The 21,622-nt window shown below is 41.6% G+C and overlaps 1 protein-coding gene across 3 annotated transcripts; it reads right to left on the minus strand.

Moving 5' to 3' along the window:
- Positions 1-4,421: 4,421 nt before the first annotated feature.
- On the minus strand, positions 4,422-21,095 carry noxa1 (NADPH oxidase activator 1). 3 transcript variants are annotated; one of them, XM_086207046.1, is made up of 17 exons: positions 21,001-21,008; positions 20,030-20,138; positions 19,638-19,812; positions 18,116-18,198; positions 17,455-17,563; positions 13,964-14,098; positions 12,752-12,859; positions 12,237-12,296; positions 12,109-12,146; positions 11,845-11,983; positions 11,016-11,084; positions 10,752-10,839; positions 9,398-9,504; positions 7,222-7,382; positions 6,770-6,878; positions 5,895-6,018; positions 4,422-5,796 (listed from the first exon to the last, which is right to left on the minus strand). In XM_086207046.1, the coding sequence occupies exons 2-17, from the start codon at positions 20,095-20,097 to the stop codon at positions 5,690-5,692; spliced, it is 1,680 nt and encodes a 559-aa protein (XP_086063172.1). In that variant the 5' UTR covers positions 20,098-20,138; positions 21,001-21,008; the 3' UTR covers positions 4,422-5,689. The 3 variants fall into 3 exon arrangements, with proteins under 3 accessions (XP_086063172.1, XP_086063174.1, XP_086063173.1); XM_086207048.1 differs by lacking the exon at positions 21,001-21,008 and having other exon boundaries at positions 19,941-20,051; XM_086207047.1 differs by lacking the exon at positions 20,030-20,138 and having other exon boundaries at positions 4,423-5,796; positions 21,001-21,095.
- Positions 21,096-21,622: the final 527 nt, after the last annotated feature.

Below are 21,622 nucleotides of genomic sequence, written 5' to 3' on the forward strand. Positions count from 1 at the left end.
ACAACATGCCACAATCAAAACAATCCACTTGTTACAGTGGTCATTCTGTGTATGTGAAAACATCTCAGGAAATGTAGTCTGTTGTGCTTTCTCGTCGCAGACAACACCGCAGTGATAGGATGCATCACTGGTGGGGACGAAGCGGCCTACAGGAGGGAGGTGGCCAATCTGGTGTCATGGTGTGAGGACAACAACATCACCCTCAACACAGACAAGACTAAGGAGATGATTGAGGACATGAGGAAGTAGGGGAGACCTCAGCGGCCATTGTTCATCCAGGAGCTTGAAGTGGAGAGGGGGAGCAGCCTCAAATACCTGGGCGTTCACATCTGCGAGAACTGCACCTGGACACTTAACTCCACACAGCTGGTGAAGAAGGCGCAACAGCAGCTGTACTTCCTGAGGAGGCTGAGGAAATTTGGCATGTTGCCTAAGATCCTCAGCAACTTCTACAGCTGCATCGTTGAGAGCATCTTGACCCGCTGCATCACAATGTGGTATGGAGGTGCTACTGCTATGGACTGCAAACGCCTGCAGAGAGTGGTGAAGACTGCTGAGGAGATCACCAGGACTCCACTGCCCGTTCTGCAGAGCATCTACCACCGCAGAGTCCACAGCAGAGCTGCCTCCATCTTGAAGGACCCCACCCACCCCCAACACGGTCTGTTCACACTTCTACCCTCAGGCACAGGTACAGAAGTGTGAAATGCAGAACCACAAGACGAAAAAACTCTTTCCTTCCCTCTGCAATCAGACTCCTTAACTCCGAACAAAACTACCTCAAGACTACTTGACCTCTGCCTACACATGCACAATTTTTGTTTTCGCAATACTCAAATATTTTGCACAGTACTGTTTGCACTGCTTCCTCCCTTCTCTTCTGTTATTGTTTATTGTAAATTATAAATTATTGTAAATTTGTAAATTCCTTACTGCGTTATTTGCTTATTGTAAATTTGTAAAATTTTAATTTCTTTTTACTATTCCTTATGTTAGGCATTCTGTGGACAGCAAAGTAAGAATTTCATTTTACAGGGAAACATGTTTCCATACTGTACATATGACAATAAACACTTTGAATCTTGAATCTTAGTCTCCTCAACGGATGTTTAGAGGCCTGGGGCCTCTACCATGAAGCCGGATCTGCATGTCCAGGGTATCTTTTTTTTGCGTAGAGTTGCAAAACCAAACAACCACAGTCAGGGATAACTACCACAGTTATCAATGCTTTCAGTCAACCTAGCATCTCATTACCTCTTTGTATGTGCATTCACATGAAAGGGGTGGCATCGGCGCTCGTCTATCGTCTTGGAGAGGAGGAGAGAGGCATATTTCACAGAAGAGGAACACACTATTATCCTAAATGTAAAACAGCTGAGGCAGCCAATTCAGGAGAGAGAGTTGGCAAAATTTAAAAAAAAAAAGCAATAATGTGAATGCACCAATCAGCAAACTTTTAATATTCCACTTCATCAGCATGGCATGAGTAGATGTGACTATTAGCACTCTTGACTGACATGTAATGTGTAGCTAATGGCATATTTAATCAACACTGGTGTCATTCTTTCAGCTGCAGCTGGGCCTTAATACATAAATGTACTGAAAGCTGTGAAGACCCACTAGCTATACATGCTTCCATTAATTGTTAAATATAAATGATTTCCTCTGAGACCAAGGGGTTAATCCATCAATTCCTGAGAGAATGTCCAACAATATGCACACAAATTTGAAACTACCAATGGGATGAATGGTGATGACATTGTATGCTCTGGAGCATGATATACTCTGCTGAGGATTCAACCAATTTAATAGTCCATCTGCCTACACTTCTACCTTGTTTCTATGGAGAGGTCAACATTTTGATTCTAACATAAAGTACATACTTGAGAATAACCTTACTTTTCCCACTAGTTCTAGCTGGGATTCCCCATGCCAATTAGTTGGCAAAAAGAATAAGGCCCGATGATTTTGCAGAGATCCGAAAAGTAAACAGTGTCACAAAACATGATAGTTATTCTCTGCGTCACATTGAGCTGTGTGTTCACCAAGCCAGCACAGACAGATTTGTTTGCAAGTAAAGTAATACTGGAAAGTTTCCTCTCCAGAAGAGAAAAGTAGTGCTGCCTTCATCATCACAAGAAACCACTGGAGTGTTTTCCTGAACAATTATGCCATGTGGCATCTGCACCTCACCAACATTTCATTAACCCTGTTTGGCTGGTCTTGATGGGTTTGCAATTTAACCAAATGACATGCTGTATATAAGTGACAACCAAGCCTCCTGCATTGCATAAATCAACTGTTCGGCTGAGATGCACCTCATTGTCAACCTTGCAAAGTTTGATCGAAGCGAAGTAAAATCTGGTCAACTGGACATAAGTTTATCTTGAAGACGTTTCACCTCTCCTCCGAGAGGCTTCTTCAGTTCTAGTGAAGAGTGTGGAAACTCCAGCTTATAAACCTATGTGGGAGTGGTCAGTGCTATTGTGGTGGAAACGACCCTCCCGAGACTCACCAAGCCTCCCCAAACGACAGTCGTTGTGAGGTGTCAGGGAGTGTCAGGGGTGGTCGTTAGGGAGTTTCACCGACCACTGAGATGCTAATGGCTGTGCTGGCAGCAGCCGTTCCACATGGGTCTTTCAGCTGAGCTCTTTGGGGAAGCTTTGAAATGACTTGGTTGTAAATAGGTGAAAGGAAATGTCGCAGTCCACCTCTTCTGTTCAAAGATGGTTTCTCTATCCTGACGTGGATGGCTTCTTTAACTCCTCTTTCAAACCATCTGTCCTCTCTGTCGAGGATTTGGACATGGTCGTCCTGGAAGGAGTGGCTTTCCTCCTTGAGGTGGAGGAAAACCGCTGAGTCCTGTCCTCCAGAGTTGGCTCTTCTATGTTGGGCCATGCGCTTGTTGAGGGGCTGTTTGGTTTCCCCTATGTAGAGATCTGTGCAGGCCTCACTGCATCTGACAGCGTATACCAGATTGCTTTTCTGGCTGTGAGGGGTGGGATCTTTGGGGTGAACCAGTCTTTGTCTCAGAGTGTTGTCTGGTTTAAAAGACACAGGGATGCGGTGCTTGTTATAGATTCTCCTTAATTTCTCAGAAACCCCTCCCACATAGGTTTATAAGCTGGAGTTTCCAAACTCTTCACTAGAACTGAATAAGCCTCTCGGATGAGAGGTGAAACGTCTTCAAGATAAACTTACGTCCAGTTGACCAGATTTTACTTCGCTTCGATCTACGATGACCTGGATGAATGAGAACCTACACAGACATCTTGCAAAGTTTGATTTTACCAGTGCAACTGGGATGTATCTTGGCAAAGTTGTTTTTTTTAAGCCACATTCACTGATTTACTTGAGTCCTCACTAGGTTGAGCTCTTGTCTCCCCTTCCTTGACAAGCCTTTTAAATTGCAGGCAGATGCTACTTATCGGGTAATAGGTGCTGTAGTACTGGTGCATGGTGTTGACACACCTGTTAGTTGTTTTTTTTTTCAAAGAAGTGCAACTCTAACTAATCACACTACTTTGTAGCAGACAAAGAGGCCCTTGCACTGACCTGGGCTTCATAGGACTTTGAGATCACATCACAGAGCCCAGACTTTCTTGAACTCATTAAATGTACCAAACCACGATTTGTGCGATTTGTCTCTGCTATTGCAGTCCTCTGAACCATCTTGTTGTGTAATAAAACTACCCATTGGAGTGAACTTTTTTATTGTGACCCGTCACCTGTGCAATAATCCTGCTGTTTGGTAAGTGTGCTGATAAGCCACACCTGTCTGGTGGAGGGGCTCCCTGTCTAGTGAACATTTACACACCTGTGAGAAATACACTTTTTGTGTGCCCATATGAAGCCTCATGGAGCTTCTTAAAACATGGAAAATGGAAACAAAACTGATGCTGATCTAATGATGTCATATCTCCAAGTAGCTTCTAGTTGAAATTGGAATAACTTGGGTCGGGAGAAAAGGAGGCAGCAAGTGAAAATTAAATATAAAATTCAAGTTGTGAGTGGTATGGCTAAAGACTATAAGCACTTAAGCATAATCAGCTTGATGTCTAAAATCCCGATGGTCATTAATAATTTCAGGCACCGTGGGCTTCATTCATAGTGATGGAGAGAGAGTTTAGAGTTTAGACACGGATTCAGCGTGAGAGTTATGTGGTCATTAAACAGTTTGATGACAGGTCGCAGGGCCCACATCCACCTGGGAGGAGGAGGAGACTGCGTTTCTACTGCTCGATCGAAGAAACTTGCATGTAAGTGTTTTTGTTTTTAATTTAATTAAAAAAAAAAAAATTTTTACAGCAGCTATTGTCTGAAAGACATTGAATACCTTCCAGGACCCTCTCAGACTGGGACCAAAGGGGGAAAAGTGGTTATTGAAGGCAAAGATCACCAAAAAAGAAAAATACAGTCATTATCTACTCACCCTCATTTTAATGTAAGGTTTGTGGAAAGTTTTTGGTCCATAAAACATCTCATGAATTGAGCTGCAAAGTACTGTGAGCACAAAGAAATTGCTGAGAGACATCGACAAGAATGACAAGAGAAAAGTTAAGATCTAAAGATGGAAACTTTGTTGTCCAGGCGTTAACTTAAGGTGCATCTGCAAAAAGAGAACAGCAAATCAGCTGCCTGAGTTACCAACCCATGCGCCACCCATTAATCCGACTGGAACCTTGAATGTCATCATCATCATCATCATCATGATAGCTGGAGGATGAAGGTGTATTGTTCATAGCATTATTGCAGAGGTGGGACTGTGGTACCATGACTGACGTGAATGAAGCATTCATGTAGCCTGTCTTTATTCATAAAGAACCACAATGTTTAATAATATAATGAACACAAATTTTATAGATGATACAGTGATATGAAATTTAAATAATACATATAGCCTCACTTTCGTTATTTAAATCCTGTATGGACAACAGTTGAAAAAATACAGCAATATTTGATTATTTTATAAACATGTGAGAATTCAGATGTGAGTGTATTTTCGAATGTGTGTGGATTTTGTCACTTGCTAAGAAAGCATTGATTGATTTCAGCATCTGAAAACAGGTGAGATTCCATGTTCCATCTATTTATTTTTGTCAAGAAGTGTAATGTCTGTTTTTCTCAAAACCTGTAAAACTAAATACATTTTTTTGCTTAACTGGCACTAAAGTTTCTCAACTGTAGCTTCAGAAAAATGATCTTCCTGGATATTGCAAATATTGCAATCGTGAATGTGAACAGTACTGTGAATAACTACTGCAAATTCTTGCAAAAATAATGATCGGCAACACCTTTGTACAGCCCACTAAAAGCAAGCAACCCAGTAAAATTACCATTAATATGAATCAACACTTAAATGAACAAATTAATTGGAGGATTTCATTGCAGGTCTAATATCTTAATTATATAGTACATTAGTTTTCTCGCTAAGTACCTAATCATTCAGCTACTGGGTCAGAATAAATTTACTCTTTGTATTCTGCAGTGTACAACAGATTGATCTTTATAATGTAACTAGAAAGGTACTATAGACATACTGATTGTGAGATCAACAGTATTGGACAAACCAATCTGAAGCATGTTAACAGTCATTTACACAGGGTGCACTGTTTGGTAACTTTTCTGGAGGATGTGTGAAGGGTTTATATGGACATGGTTTGGTTCATTGGAGATAATTACTTTGCTTTTATAATTCCGTGCTTGCCGTAATATTGGCATTTTCCCTGTAGGCGAAGCAGCTGGGGAAGATGCCTACATTTCCTGCACAGTGTCCCTCCAACCATTCTTCATTGACTACTCAAGAGAAAGGGGAAAAACAAAAAGAAGAATGAGTGAAGCAGTGTGAAAGCAACTCAGCTAAAACTCGACTTCTTTAGACTCTCACGACCCACCTTCACCCAAGATGTCAATGGTGTCCCCTTCGCTGAACTCTAAGTCCTCTGTGCCCTGAGCAGTGTAGTCATACAGTGCCACCATCTGGTAGAGGATGGTACGGGTGACCAGTGGGTCCTCCGTCTGAAACAGCAGAGCGAGGGTTCCAGGTAAATCTGACATTATGGTTTTTGAAGGCAACATTTTCACATTGGTCACCATTTTGCATACATATATATTTTAGCTGGTCGTCCGGGTCAGGCACCTGCCTGCAAGAGGTCCGGGTCAGACTGACCAATATGTTTTGAGCAGGCTTTGGTTCTGTATAGACTGTGTACAATCCCAGTCATCGATGTCGCCTCTCAACTCTGACATCATTCTTAAGTCTCAGCTTTCTATTTGGACCATAAAATATAATCAGCAAACTGAAGCTAATGTTGGTCTTGATCTTCGCTTGCTGACTGGAAGCCTCCACAACCAGAAGTGTTTCATAGCATTTGGGTTCTCTATTAAGTGAGCTCATTCTATGATCTGTCTGACACCTGTAATGGCAGGATTACAGAGTGCTTTTGCCCCAGACAAACGGCTTTGACATTCTGCTCATGAACAACAGAATCTGTGACAAGCGACAACCTGGCAGTGACATGATGTCACTCCATAGTGATATGTTTGTGTTTCAAAGGACACAACTAGTACTGATAATGTTCCTGAAAAAGGAACATTAACAGTAGTAGTTGTGGTGGCAGGAGTACTGCTTGTATTACAGGCATGGAGGAACTGATATAACCCATCAATTTAACTGTAATAATGATGGTGAGGGCATCTGGTCCCCCCAGATAGCCCCTGCTGATGTACGTTGGATGATGAATGTGTATTTATGAGCTCAAATCCTCACCTGGCACCAAAGAGTAGCTCTGCCTGCCTCAGCCACCTCTTGCAGGCAGGTGCCTGACTCTACCTCCCCACCCAAAGGTTCTAGGACCCGGGAGCCATGCTTCTTGTATCTGGGGGGGTAAAGAGGAAATAGAGGGCATGATCAGTGGAGAATATAGAACTGAAATATATTTCACATGATTACGACAACACAGTAGATTGATGCTCTGAAACAAAGCTCTGATGAATATTAGCTGCTGGTGATCAAGGATAAGGATTTTGTAATGGTTTTCATTCAGTGATGAAAGCGGTGTCCAATATCTCATGCTACTTTTTTTTAACCAGTGCAAACATTGGACACAGTGGGTGGGGGAGTGGACGAAAAAAAGTATATTTTTAGAAAGGAAGCATCACTTGTTGAAATTCAAAGAGACAGAGACAGAGACAGAAGTAGGTTGACAGTTGCGCAGTTACCTGAGGCGCAGATGAGATGCTGGCTGGCCCAATTTTTGAGCAATTTGTTCCCTCAGTTCATGGTATGGCGTGTACAGAGGAACCGACAGTGCCACAGTGTATGTGTAGTGAACCTTAACCACCACTGAGCCTGCCTCTGCTGCCTGGGCTGAGTTAGCATCCTGGTAACAGGCAGCAGAAACATATAAATATAAACAATGCAAAAGGATACTGTTGTATTCCTATTCTAGACACGGAGATGTAACAGCGAAGGAGATACTCATATCAGGCCAAGGGCAACAGCAATGACAGTATGTTTTTGTTACTCACCAAGACCGATGGTGGTCAGTATATACAGTATATAGCTTCCGAGATGCGTGTGAGTTTAAACTGTGTTTTCATGTAAATTATCATGCTGATGTTAAGGTATTTTGTTATGACTAAAAGAATGAAGTTCAGGGGGAATCTGGACCCAAGATCTCTGACATACACAGAATTAGAGTGTAAAAACTTTGAAAAAAAAAAAAACTATTATGATATTCTGTACACTGGCGACCTGTCCAGGGTGAACCCCGCCTCTCGCCCGTTGACGCTGGGATAGGCTCCAGCCCCCCCCCCCCCCCCCCGCGACACTTAATGTAGGAATAAGCGGAAGACAATAGATGGATGGATGGATATTCTGTACTTTGTTTTTGGCTTCAAATCAGATATAAATGATGCACAGAGGACTTGCACTGTCATAACATTTGCATTTATGGAGTATGTAGAGGCATTAAATAAATGCACTCATTTCCATATACAGTAGCGCTTCTCTACCTTAGTGGTATTCAAAGCGCTTTACAATGTTTTATCTCATTCTCACACACACACACACATTTATGGTGGAGTCTGCCATGGAAGGAGCCAACCCACTCATCAGGAGCAATTAGGTTCAGTATGTTGCTCAGGGACATGCTGACATGGTCATTGGGGGGAAGTAAGGATTACCAGACAGTCACTCTGCCTCTGCATGTAACTGAATAACTTACAGTGACTGATACGTAACTGAATAAGAACTCTCTTCAGAATATTTTTTAATTTCAAAATGTATTCATATTTACATGGATGGCACTGTTCATCAGTTAAAAACTCCTCATCAGTCATTAGGTCATTAATATATTCCCCTTTGCATGTGTTGTTTTCACTGCTGAGTTCACTTTCAGGGCCAGTGTGTAGGAACTAAAGGGATATCTAGTGGTAAAGTTTCAGCCCACCTCAGCCTTCCCTGTCCATGACCGTAGAAGGAACTACCTGCAGGCTAATTCACTTATCATCTTTTCACGGAGTTCTCTCCAAGTCTGACTCTATTTTGAAGCCTATCTGAAAAACTGTTTCCCCATAACTAACTGGCCAAGAGCCAACCTGAGGCCCAGTGTAAGTTGACCTTCATATTCTCGCTGTTCAAGTGAAGCAATCATTATTCATTGCAGCAGCATTGTCATGTGTGACACCCTGACAAAGGCTTGATGCACATTAGAGTTTGTGTTTTAGGGTGATAATTTACATTATCGAAACAAAGATATATATTATATCATATCAAGGCAACCCGTGAGAATATTGGTACAATAAAGGAATTTGAATTATATAATAGGGTGCTCTGGAGTTCTTTTATGAGATTTAAAAGGCAATTTTGATGAAATGAAAACACATTAACAAATATGACGTGCATTTTGCCATGGACCCATTCTTAATAGGTACACTGGAACTTTGTGTGGTCTCCCACTATGCTATTGTTCATTAATCATGGCTGCTTCATCACTTAAAACCCAAAATTTTCCAGTGTAACCTTGACACAGAAAAACTGCTGTTTGATGATAAATGTGGAGCAGGAAGTCCATTAGTTACATCACGCAAGGATGACTCTTTTCAGGTCACTATGGCGGGCGGCAGCTCTCAAACAGTGTGGCAAGTATTTATATCCAAACGCTGAATACCTCAGCCTCCCCTGAGCGTCACAGTGACTTAATCGGGACACATCTGCATTCCTCTCACTATGTTCAACATTACAAAGCTGTTTATTATAAGTCCACTCAATCCATCTATATTTAGATCAGAACGAGGAGTGTATGTGTGTGTCACGAGCTGAGAGTGCGAGGAAAAAAATCTTTGACGATTCCACCTCTCAGCTCACACAGATGCTTTTCAGAGGGGAGATTACCTGCTGGTTTGCTGCGTTGGCAGTATACTTGGGAGGCTTGGAGGCTGACAAGGTTGTGTTGGTGGCGGTGGTGTAGGATGGGGGTGGAGTGTCTGAGGTCAGAGGTGCTGATGGAAAAACACAGTACAAATGTCGCGTGAGAAAACACACGAATGGGATAACAAATGGTCCACTATGCAATATCACGACTATGATAATGTGTTCATGTGCACCAGATTTGACCCAAAGTTTTGGGGTTTAGCTGGATGTTATGCAAAAATGAGAATTTCAGTCACACAGTTCTTGCCTTTGTTTATGAGACTATTGCAAATATCCTTTACATGATTGTGAAGCAGCATAACATGAGAGTGAATCAACAACCATCTACTCCTCATGAGTCTTCTTCATCACACAGTTATGAACCTGTACCACTAGAAAGGCCAACCTGCTCAACAGCCTGTATCCAACAAGAACAGCAGCTCAGGCAGGTTCGAGCAAGCATTAAAGAAAGTAATGCAAGTTAAAGTCAAAGACACAACTGCAATATGCATTATTAAATACCTACCCAAGTAAAACAGTTGACTCTGAGACACTGGGGCATGTCAGTTGAAGCCACAACTATCAATCAAACACCACCAGTCCAATAGGGCAAAATAAGGATGTTGCTAACAGCCTTAGCAGAAGCACTTGGCAGGTGTATTTATGAGCTACAAGTCAATTTGAGGCAATCTGAGTTGAAGCCTTGGACTATGAGTCTGCCCCTCACCTTGACAATGTAACTACCACAACAGTGTACACTAACACCTTGCCTCATTTGCCAAAACAATTGATCAACAAAAGAAACCATTATACTCCCAATAACTTGAGCTCATCGTGTAATAGGAAAAAAGTCCAGTCCAGTTAATAAAAAAGCTAAACAAAGAGGAAACATACCTGGAAAATCAACTAATATGCAATGCATTACATTTCTTTAAATGAATTGTCAAAATAAATTATCTATCATTTAAGGAGACTTGCTGCTTGCACGAGACCTTATTTCCATGAGACATGACATTCATGAAAAGTAAGAAAGTAAAAGAACTAATCAACACATTTGAAAATTCAAAAACATTTTTTTTAACATAAATCAGCTGGCAATTGGTCTGTTCTCATTCACTTGTTTTCTCACTAGATAAAATCAAGCACTGAAATCACAGACAAGTCTGCAGGTGGAGGTGGAGCCAGAGTGTAAGAGAGTGATGAAGCCAGAGCACTGAGCCAGTGACTGACTGACTGCTATAATCGAGGGACAATCTGAGGTAAACAGAAGATGAGGCAGGAGGAAGTTAGTGACAGCCAGAGAAGGAGGACAAGGATGGACTAAAAGGACTCATACGCCAGGGAAGAGCAGATGGACCGGGCTGGCTCTGTGGACGGGTGGGTGGCTGCAGGGAAGGTGGAAGTGGAATTCCACTGGGAACTCTCTGTGGAAGAGGATGAAATATCTTATGTTTCACCTTTTGAAAAAAGCCAGTCATATTTTGACTGCCATTAAAACTTTCAATTGAGGCCCCAGGTTGTTACCCCATTATGCAAGACAAGCCTCAAATATTATTGCCCATAACCATTGAATCTATTACTACATGAATAAATACATTACATTGTCCTTTTTGCTTTTGCTGCTCTTGACATCTGCAGTTTTGAGCAGCGACATTGGCACCAGTCCTCTCTGAAAAATCAAAGGATACAACTTAGAAATGGACTTAACAGAAATTCTCCAACACAATACTGAGAATAATATAACAGCACAGGAAGTTAAGTCAAGTCAAGTCAAGTCAGTTTTATTTGTATTGCGCCAAATCACAATAAAAGTTATCTCATGACACACAAGTAGAGGAGGTGTAGTACCACACTCCTTCAATGAATTTACACCCAACAAACAGTGGCAATGAAAACCTTCCTTTTAACAGGCGGGAATGTTGAGCAGATCCAGGCTCAATGGGAACGGCCTTCTGATTTGACCGGTTGGGGGGAAAGAGAACTATTAATGAAGTGGATTATGGGTATGATGATGATACGTGATTCAGGAAGGAAAACTGTTTCTATATCTGAATACACTATAAAATTCCTATCAGTGTACAGTATTTAGGGAACACAACCCCTTCAAGAAAACTTTATTAAGTAAATATAATAAATGTGACCAGAGTGTTGGGTTCTAAATCAGTAGAGAGCTGAAAACAAAGTAGTTGAAATAGGTTGGTTTTTTTTTGGGGGGGGGGGGGGGGGTCATTGTTATACCATTACTGACATCAATTGATTTGACTTTATGGTTCTACTTCCTGTAGTTCCTGTGCCATAATAAGCAATTGAATGGCATCTAGTTGAGTGAAAGACTCCTGCCAAGCAAATGAACATGTGGATATACATCGGGATTGATAAACACCTTCAACTTAATGCTGTAGGTTTATCTCATAATCATTTCACCTCACCTGTCCATCAAATATGACAGTCGCCATCCCATCCCGGTCCTCCTCCCCAAATAAAAAGACCATGGCACCTCCTGGCACAGTCAGCTGGCCTGGGCCTCGAGCCATATAAGGGAACCCCATGCGCATGTAGCGAGAGTCCCTGACAGGTAATGACAAAATAAATAATTATTTTACTTCCACATAATGAGTAATACAATGCTGTTGTAGGATTATTTTTTTTACTAGAATAGAAACATTGGTGACATGAGTATCACTAGTACTCACTGGGCTCCCTCCCCTGTGGGCTGATAGAAACCCGGCTTCTGTTGAGATAACACACAGGAAGTGAACAACCTGAGACAGTGACATCAATGTAACAGACTTCTCCACATGGATGCTGGGGTCAGTCTTACCTGTAGCCTGAGAGGTTCGAAACCTCCAAAATCATCATTTGGAATCATGGAGGAAATGACCTGCAAGTAGAAGATCAGACATAACTCAAACCTGAACATGTCCTGTCATGTTTTAAAATTGAAATATGTCTTAGCCTCCTTTGATCAAATAACAGTGTTATCAACCTGGCACAGGGAGGAGGCAACAGAATCAACCATCACACAAATCAAGAAAGAAAAGTGAAATGGAAAATCTTGTTCTAGCAGTGTGAAAAGGTACACTATGTTTTTGATGTTTCAGAACTGCTACAAAGCACACATGAAATCAGAACTACCAGGCTATTTAGGTAATCAGTATGTCTGCTGCTCAAATGATATGACATATAGAGATAAGTTATTGTACAGCCAAAGTCAGATGGAAGATTTCAAGATTCTCAAGATAACAATTTGCTTCATTGATGAGCAGATCAAATGAACCACAGAGCTTAGATTGTCTTACATACATTCACAACTCTATAGATTCCCCATGCAGATACCTTTGCTTTGCCTAGGAAGTCTCTCTGCTGCAGCTGCTCAACTTCCTGTTTCCTGGGTCGGAACACCACACCCTCGGGCACCAATAGAGGGGCCAGAACCTTCTCATTCTGCAGGGTGAAATTAGCTTTTTTAACTTCCCAATATGATATAAATGTGATATAAATCCACCTCACAGTAAAAAGGTTATGGGTTCAAGCCCCGGCTCGGGCACAGGGTCTTTCTGCGTGCAATTTGCATGTTCTCCTTGCATGGGATCTTTCCAAGTACTCCAGCTTCCTCCCACAGTCCAAAGACATGCAAGAGGGGATTAGGCTGATTGGATACTCTAAATTGACCGTAGGTGTGACTGTGAGTGTGAATGGTTGTCTGTCTCTATGTGTTGGTCCTGCAATGGATTGGCGACTCGTCCAGGGTGTACCACACCTGAAGGCTGCTGTCATAGGCTCCAGCCCCCCCCCCCCCCCCCCCGTGACGCTTAATAGAAAATGGATGGATGGATGTCCCTCTGTCCCATGGGGCTTTAGCATCTGGTGTCACATTTGAACATTTGTGACACTTGGCTGCCTGAATTGAGATTTAGTGCAACAGGTACTCAAAATACATTAGCGACCACGCAAGCTCCAACCTGAGTGACATCCATATTTTACATGGTTTGACATCATTGAATTACAATGGAAGTTAACAATATGGCACACAGTGAATGCTTGTGAGCATACCTGTTGGCACAATTACTTAGTTGCCCAGAAGATATGAAATAGTAGTGGCAACAAATGCTTCAACACAGATTTTGGAAGGAAGTTTTGATTCAAACAAAAGACCAGCACTGTCAGATCAATATACAGAATTTTCTCTTTTCAGCATGTCTGAAGATTCATTTCAACCTGCGTCAGTTGGTTAGATATTAGTGTGTAAACCTAACCAGAACCTAATTCTAACCTCAACCCTAAAACCAAGTCTAGGCCTTCAAACAGCCCTTTGAAGATGTGAGGGCCTGCTAAAATGTCCTCACTTTCCAAAAATGTCCTCACTCTGTTGGTTAAATACGTATTTTAGTCCTCAATATGTAGCAAGTACAAGAACAAACACACAAACACACACACTCCAAAAATTCCCCTGCCTTTCTATCACTGATAGAATATTTGTGTGGATGACAGAAATATAATAGAAAGGTGTTGTGACATTGAGGAGCTGTAGAAGGTCATGAGACTTACCAGGACACTGTCCAAAGCCAACTCCACATTCCCTCCTCGGCCTCCTCCTCGCTCCTGCGAAGCTGACAGCAGGACCTCTCTGGCCTGTTCCCACTGGCCCATCCGACAGTACACAGCTGCTGCATTATACAACACCTGCAGTGAAATCCGAGGAATGTTGATATATGAGCTGAGATTGGATTTGGACAAGAAGTTCAAGGATGTATCACTGATGATGATTACAAAGTGTTGATTCATCAAAACCTTATGGTTTTGGAACCAAACTTTTCATACATAGTTATTCTTATTATCATCTTTGCACAAGATGATTCTGCTGTAAATGGCCAGAGATGTGTGCCAGTTTCTCAAGTATCCCTCCTTAAGGAATAACATTGTCAAATAACATTGCAGGATACATTATTCAACTTTATCTATTGAAGCACAGGAACTGGCAAGCTATGTGGGTCATTTATGTGTGAATTCAAGCATTCTGGTTCAAGTGCTAATTTGATGCAGTGTTTTCATAATAATACAGTTCAGCGTTCTGTCATTCTTTGTATTTGTAAGTGAGACTGGCCATTAAAATATAATATAGTCACATGTGGATCACTGGACTAGTAGGAAACCACAGGCAGACTGGGGAAGAGTATGATATCATCCATGTGAACACTTACATTATGTGTTTGTGTATTTGTATGTGTATGCTTGTGTGCATGAATGAGACATTTATCTCCATTCTCCCACTAGAACTACATGAGTGACCTCTAATGCATTGCACTGCTGAAATGTGGGAGAAAACAGATAACATTTTAATCTGAAAGTTGGAGTTTTAAAGTTGTGGTGAAAAGGCAAAAGACTTTAACCTTTGTAGATCATTTCCCTGGTCTTCTTGTCCACCTATAGCATTTAACATTATAAGACAGAGAATACAAGATAATCTTTTATTTTTATTTTTGTATACAAAAACCCAACTATGTAAGGCTCATTTGCATACTGTCAGTAGCTGTTCACCATGGATTGAAGCTTTTGGTATCAGTAGAGACCACATTCAGAGCTGGTCCAAAATGCTGCTGCCTGCGTATTGACCCGAAGTGGTAGAAGAGACTGCAGCATGGTGGTGCAGTGGTCAGCACTGTTGCCTCACAGCAAGAAGGTTTGTGCCCCAGCTCATTCACGGGATCTTTCTGTGTGGAGTCTCCATGTTCTCCCTGTGCCTGTGTGGGTTCTCTCTGGGTGCTCTGGCTTCCTCCCACAGTCCAAAGACATGCAAATGGGGACGAGGCTGATTGATACACTAAACTGACTGTAGGTGTGACTGTGAGTGTGAATGGTTGTTTGTCTTTATGTGTTGGCCCTGTGATGGACTGGCAACCTGTCCAGGGTGAACCCCACCTCTCACCTGAAAGTTGCTGGGATAGGCTCCAGCCCCCCCATGACACATAACAGGATAAGCAGAAGAAAAATGGAATGGATGGAATGGTAGAAGAGACCATATTCCTCTTGTACTGGCTTCTGTCAAGGATGCAGAGATACTCTCTACATTTAAAGCAGACTTAAGACTTTCCTTTTTGATAAAGCTTATATTTAGGGTTGGCCTAGGCTAGCCCTTAGATATGCTGTTATAGGCGTAGACTGCTGGGGGATCTACCATGGTCCAGTGGGCTTCTCTCTCCTCCTCTCTCCTCCTCTCTCCCCTCCAACACTCATCTGTGTTTCTAACCTCATCTTCTCCGGAGCCTTTCTGCCTCACCACTTCCCAGATCTTGATTCTGCTACTGAAAGAGGCTCAAGACCTGAAGAGGCTGCCATTTTTAGCATCACCTGTTCATGTCCCCTTTCTCTCCCTCTTTATCTCTGTCCCTCTCTTTATATATGTCTTTCTCTATTATCTGTCTTTGTCTCTGCCCTTCTCTCCTGCTCTCTTTCCCCGCAACCGTTCAAAGCAGAAGGCCTGAATCTGCTCAACATTCCTGCCTGTTGAAATGAAGGTCTCCGCTCTCCTTGTAAAGTGTCATGAGATAACTTTTGTTGTGATTTGGTGGTTGACATTACCCCAGAAGCCACCTGAACCTGCCTGGCTTTCCTATTCAAACCCTCCCGGAGGAACTTAGTCTGTACAAGCCTGTCAATATTTTGAGTTTCAGATTCATTAAGGTCAACTGAGCCTGAGTGTGCCTGGGTGTTAAGTGGTCTGGGGAGGGAGCTCAGGAGTGAATTATGTGTGGTTGACAATGGTGTTGTATGCCTCTTCCTCTTGTTAATGATGATTTCTCTTCTTTCACACTTCTTTCACATCATCTGTGTTCTATAGGGAAGACGTGTATACTCAGGAGACCTCAATGACCCTGTAAGAGAAGATGTCCTCAGAGAGTGAAAAGCCAGCGATGTCCCACTCTGAGGAACTGAAGAAAGCCTCAAGGATGATTTCTGCAAAAGTGAGGCCAGTTGCACTATGACTCAGACATACCACCACGACCTGGATGACTGATAATCCCTACACTGTGACAGTCCATTTATGTCCAATTCATTTGGGAGTGGACTGCTTTAGTAACTCGGTGAAGCATACCTTTGGCTCCATGTTTGTTATGACACGCTCACCTTTCTTGTCCTGCCTGGCTGTTTCACTCATATATATATATAAAACACCATATGGAAACTTGATACTCTTAAATATCTGTTTCATCCAACAACAAACCAACAAAACAAACTCTGAAAATGTGCATATAAAATCTTCATTTGATTATTATTTTATCATTGATCAGATGAAAAAGAAGCATGTATACAGATTATAAGTATTATTAGCAACCACAAATTAACTTGCAGCAGTACACCAAAAGTGTTATACCTTCAACTAATGAAGTGTTCCCTCATCACTGTTTTCCTGTGTCAGTGAAGTTATAGTTCTACAGTTCATCAGGTTATTTCAAGGTTGCTGTGGTTGATTGTGCCTGGTGTGATTGTTCATTCAGTAGTTTAGTTAGTGCCTATTCATGTTGTGTAACTTCTTCCTCAGTCGCCATCAATGAGGCTTTGTGAGCTGACAGGTGGACGTGACATTCCAGTCAATAATGGAGGTGATGATGTAGCAGTTCTGATTCCTCAGTGCTGACAGACTGTGTGTTTCATTGTAATGTGTCCAGATGAATGTGTCTGCCTTTGTGTGTGTGTGTGTGTGTGTGTGTGTTCTTGTACTTGCTACATATTGAGGACTAGAATAAGTATTTAACCAACAGAGTGAGGACATTTTAGCCGATCCTCACATCTTCAAAGGGCTGTTTGAAGGTTAAGACTTTGTCTTAGGTTCGAGGTTAGAATTAGGTTCTGGTTAGGTTTGGGGTCAAGGTTAGGGTCAAGCACTCAGTTGAGATGGTTAGGTTCAGGGTGAGGGGCTAGGGAATGTATTACGTCAATGTAAGTCCTCATAAAGATATAAGTACAAGGATGTGTGTGTGTGTTTTTGTGTGTGTGTGTGTGTGTTTTTGTGTGTGTGTTTTTGTGTGTGTGTGTTAGACCTGCCAGCTGTAGAGTTTGTATCGCAGTCCAAGTTGTCGGTAGTCAATGACCATGTTCCCTCTCATGTGTTTCTGTGCCCAGATACAGTCTGACAGAGCATCCTCCAGCCTTGGAGGATGCAAACATGCACACACACACGCACACACAGACACGCACACACACACACACACACACAAACACACACACACACACACACAGAGTTAATTTTCAAAATGTAACAAAGCATCTTGGTAAGAGTCATGCAGTCTCGATAGTTTCAACACTTGAATGAAAAAATATTTTAAATAAGCCTTTCATTAATATTTACCAACCGTTCCATCAGCATCATTCATTACCTTCTATCTCATAATAGTGCCATATCATATATTAAAATCTGATTATATGAATCTTTGCAGCCCTGAAACATTTTAATAAATCCACAATTGTTTAAATAATTTTTTATCATTGTAATTTTTCTCATGAATTATCTGCAATTCATATATTGTTTGTTTTTTATGTCTCATTAAAAATCTTCAAAAAATCCAAAGTGTAATAACAAGGTGTTTAGTTGGGTTGTGCCGGTACTGTGTCATGGTGCTAGATGACACGTATTTTTGATAGAGTCAATCTAAATCAAAACCATTACAATAATAGAAAGAGATACAGGTGTGACAGCCCTACCTGTCCAGCTGCATTGTCACTGCTGCTCTCTGGAAGAAGGCCACAGACAGACGCTCATCCTTGGCTATGGTGAGATCTAAAGCCTGGACATCAAAAATCAGACATCTCGTCTCTCTTATACTGTGCCATATGTAAACATGTTCACTATACAGGGAGATCCAGAGAAATGGTAGACAGCGTTATGTTTCTGGAAAGCTGCTGCTGCTGCTGCCATCAGGATGGACTGCGTCTATCAAACACTTAACGCTTTATGACACAATTACTCGCACACGTTCACACACTGACTATGTCTATGACATGGTCTCTGGAGGTCCTGCATATCGAGCCACTCAAGCATATCCTGGAGTAACATGCTCATATTGCAATATGAAGTGTCCTAAATATTATGAAGTTGGGATTTGTATTCTCTACTCTGTGATCATTTTTTCAGTTAGTGAAAAAACAGAATACAATTTGAGTCGAAGGGGGAGAAGTTTTGGCAGCACGCTGGTGCAGTGGTTAGCACTGTCGCTTCACAGCAAAAAGGTTCCGGGCTCGAGCACGAGGCCTTTCTGTGTAGAGTCTGCATGTTCTCTCTGTGCCTGCGTGGGTTCTCTCTGGTACTCCAGCTCCCTCCCACAGTCCAAAGACATGCAGATGGGGACGAGGCTGATTGGATACTCTAAATTGACCGCAGGTATGAATGTGAATGTGAATGTGAATGGTTGTCTGTCTATATGTGTTGGCCCTGCGATGGACTGGTGACCTGTCCAGGGTGAACCCCGCCTCTTGCCTGAAGGCAGCTGGGATAGGACCCAGCCCCCCGCAACCCTTAAAAGGATAAGTGGCAGTAGATGGATACTGTAGATGGATGGATGGATGGATGGATTGGGGAGAAGGTCATGCCAGGTTCACATCATGACTGAAGCCCTGTCCAAGTCGAAGTTGAAAAGATGCCACGTTTGTTTTTTTTCTTATTCCAAAGTGAAAATCTGTGAAAAACCTTTGCCAGGTAAAAGATATTTCTTGTTTCACTTTGAAGTGTTTGTTGTTGCAATTTTTATTGCCCACAAGAGGCTGAAGCCCACCATGTTGGGAATAGCTAAATATGAATAACTTAAACCATTAGTCATGTTTACTTCTCATGGTTTTAGAAAGCAGGTTTATTTAGAAATTCTGTCTCTAACCTGAACTTTGACTCTACATTTATCCATTGCCATGGAGACACAGGGCTGAATGCAGCTTGCATCACATGTTTGTATGGATTACTCAACTGTCTCTCAAGTCACCAAATGATAAAATTGACAAATAAAATGGGGCAGTATTCTGTTTGATATAGAAAGGACCTTCTACATGATGATGTTTTTTTCTGATTTCAATCTTTATGGTAAAATTTCCAATGTAAACATGTAGGTGTGTAGCTAATAATGGATTTATGTGAGTGTAAATGTGTGAAGGGGTGCAATTGAACACATTGGAGCACCTGACTACAAGGTTTTCAGGTGGCTCCTGCATGCCCCTTAATTCCTGAACACGCACATACCTTCAAGGCAAGGTCCAGTTGGCCTAGAGAAACATGGGCTGAGGCAGCATTGAACAGAGTGCGGGAAGTGGGCTCACTGATCTGGTCCAGTTTTGCCAAGGCCTCACCCCAGTCCTTGGTATCCATCGCCTGAACCGACTCATCCCACAGCCGCAGCAACTCTGTGTAAAGCATCCTAAAGGTTGGAGGAATGAGGAGAGCCAAATGAACGGTAACAGTGTAAATAATATTTATTGACAGAATTTTTCTAATCTCTATTTTCAGTATAATTTTGACTGATTTTAAATACCAATGTATGCCCACCTAGAAGTCTGAATGGTTGAAATTTTGAATGAAGCATTAAATTGTATGATTGAAGGCCAGTACGGTGGTGCAATGGTTAGCACTGTCACCTCACAGCGGAAGGTTCCGGGTTTGAGTCCTGGCTCAGACACAGGACCTTTCTGTGTGGAGTCTGCATGTTCTCCCTGTGCCTGTGTGGGTTCTCTCTGGGCACTCTGACTTCCTCCCACCGTCCAAAGACATGCAAGAGGGGACAAAGCTGACTGAATAAACTGACCGTAGGTGTGACTGTGAGATTGAATGGTTGTCTGTCTCTATGTGTTGGCCCTGCGATGGACTGGCAACTTATCCAGGGAGAACCCTGCCTCTCGGCCAAAAGCAGCTGAGATAGTCTGCAGACCCCCCCCCCCCCCCCGCAACCCTTAAAAGGATAAACGGAAGAAAATGGACGGATTGTATCATTCAGTTGAATTATTGGATCAATTTTGCAAAGTTATACTGTTGAAGTAAATAAATGAACAAACTTTACAGTTGCAATCAAATGTATTTCCAACCATTTCAAAGAATGTCAATAGCATCAGTGAAAGCATTGAAGTATACATAGAGGCAGTGGTGTGGAGTTCCATGACAAATATTTTAATTAACAAGGGCTGATACAGGCATCCCACCTAATAGCTAAATTAGATTTGATTTGTAAATAAACAAACATCTTATAAATGAATGATCAAAATAGTATTTTTTTCTCTATTTTTGTAGGGGTTTTAGTTGAAACACACACATATAACACTGTGAAATATGTAGAATATACCAAAGGCAAAAATGATGGAATAAAGTTCATTCCCTACAAATTATTGAAAAATCTATCGCAAAAAGATACAGACTTATTCAAATTTCATTAAATATCAAGGTAGAAATAAATTATTTTTAAAATCAGTCAAAAAAATTAGTCAAAAATATATATATGCTCTGAAGTTTTATATATATATATATATATATATATATATAAATACAGAGCAGCAGCCTTGCTGTTAATCTGAGCCATTAATTCATTCATTGTGTCAGGAACAGAGCTGTATTTTACCTGTCGAGTTCACACCTTCTTGTCCTGAATTTGAGCCGAGTTGTGTGTTCGAGTTGGCGTCCACCTCTTTATAGGAGCCTCCTACCTTCCTTGTCAGTCAACAGGGAAGTAAGAGGAGCGAAACAGGTGAAACCTCTTGAAGTCTCCACCCTGTTCTGTTCCTACCAGGAAGTTTCACTCTCCAGTCCACATTCCTGTAATTCACCTGCTAATGTGGCACATACAGTCAGAGACTTAGCCAAACCTGTTGGAGCTGAACAATGTCTCCACTCTGAAGATCAGTTTATCAAAACAGATAGTGTGTCTGTAGCTGTTCACCAGAGTTGAAGGATCGCTTCCCAAATTTATTTCACTGTGGTTAAATTTACCTTGAAATCTTTCAGCTCCATCACTCAGAAAGTGAATTACCTTAAAATAATACATATACCTCCTTGTGACTTAGCAAGTGAAAATAAAACTAATACGAAAAGCTTATTTTTACAGTAAATAAGGCATGAATTGTTTTGTGGGTTTTCTAACGATGAAATCATGCTGTTCAATAAAAACAAAACTCCAGTCTTCTTAGGTAGGTTGAGTTACACTGAGTCATTATATGATATTGATATGGATGTAAAGGAAACCA

Source organism: Aulostomus chinensis, chromosome 6 (genome assembly GCF_037954235.1).
Source record: "Aulostomus chinensis isolate RoL2024-O1b breed Wild chromosome 6, RoL_Achi_v1.0, whole genome shotgun sequence".
Classification (NCBI taxonomy): Eukaryota; Metazoa; Chordata; class Actinopteri; order Syngnathiformes; family Aulostomidae; genus Aulostomus; species Aulostomus chinensis.

Coding starts and splice junctions, on each gene's coding strand:
- noxa1 (XM_086207046.1), bottom strand. CDS start 20,097: ATGCAGACTCCACACAGAAAGGTCCTGTGTCTGAGCCAGGACTCAAAC. Junction 12,297..12,751: donor ACTTCCTAGGCAAAGCAAAG/GTATCTGCATGG, acceptor TTCTACTTGCAG/GTCATTTCCTCCATGATTCC. Junction 12,147..12,236: donor TCGAACCTCTCAGGCTACAG/GTAAGACTGACC, acceptor TTATCTCAACAG/AAGCCGGGTTTCTATCAGCC.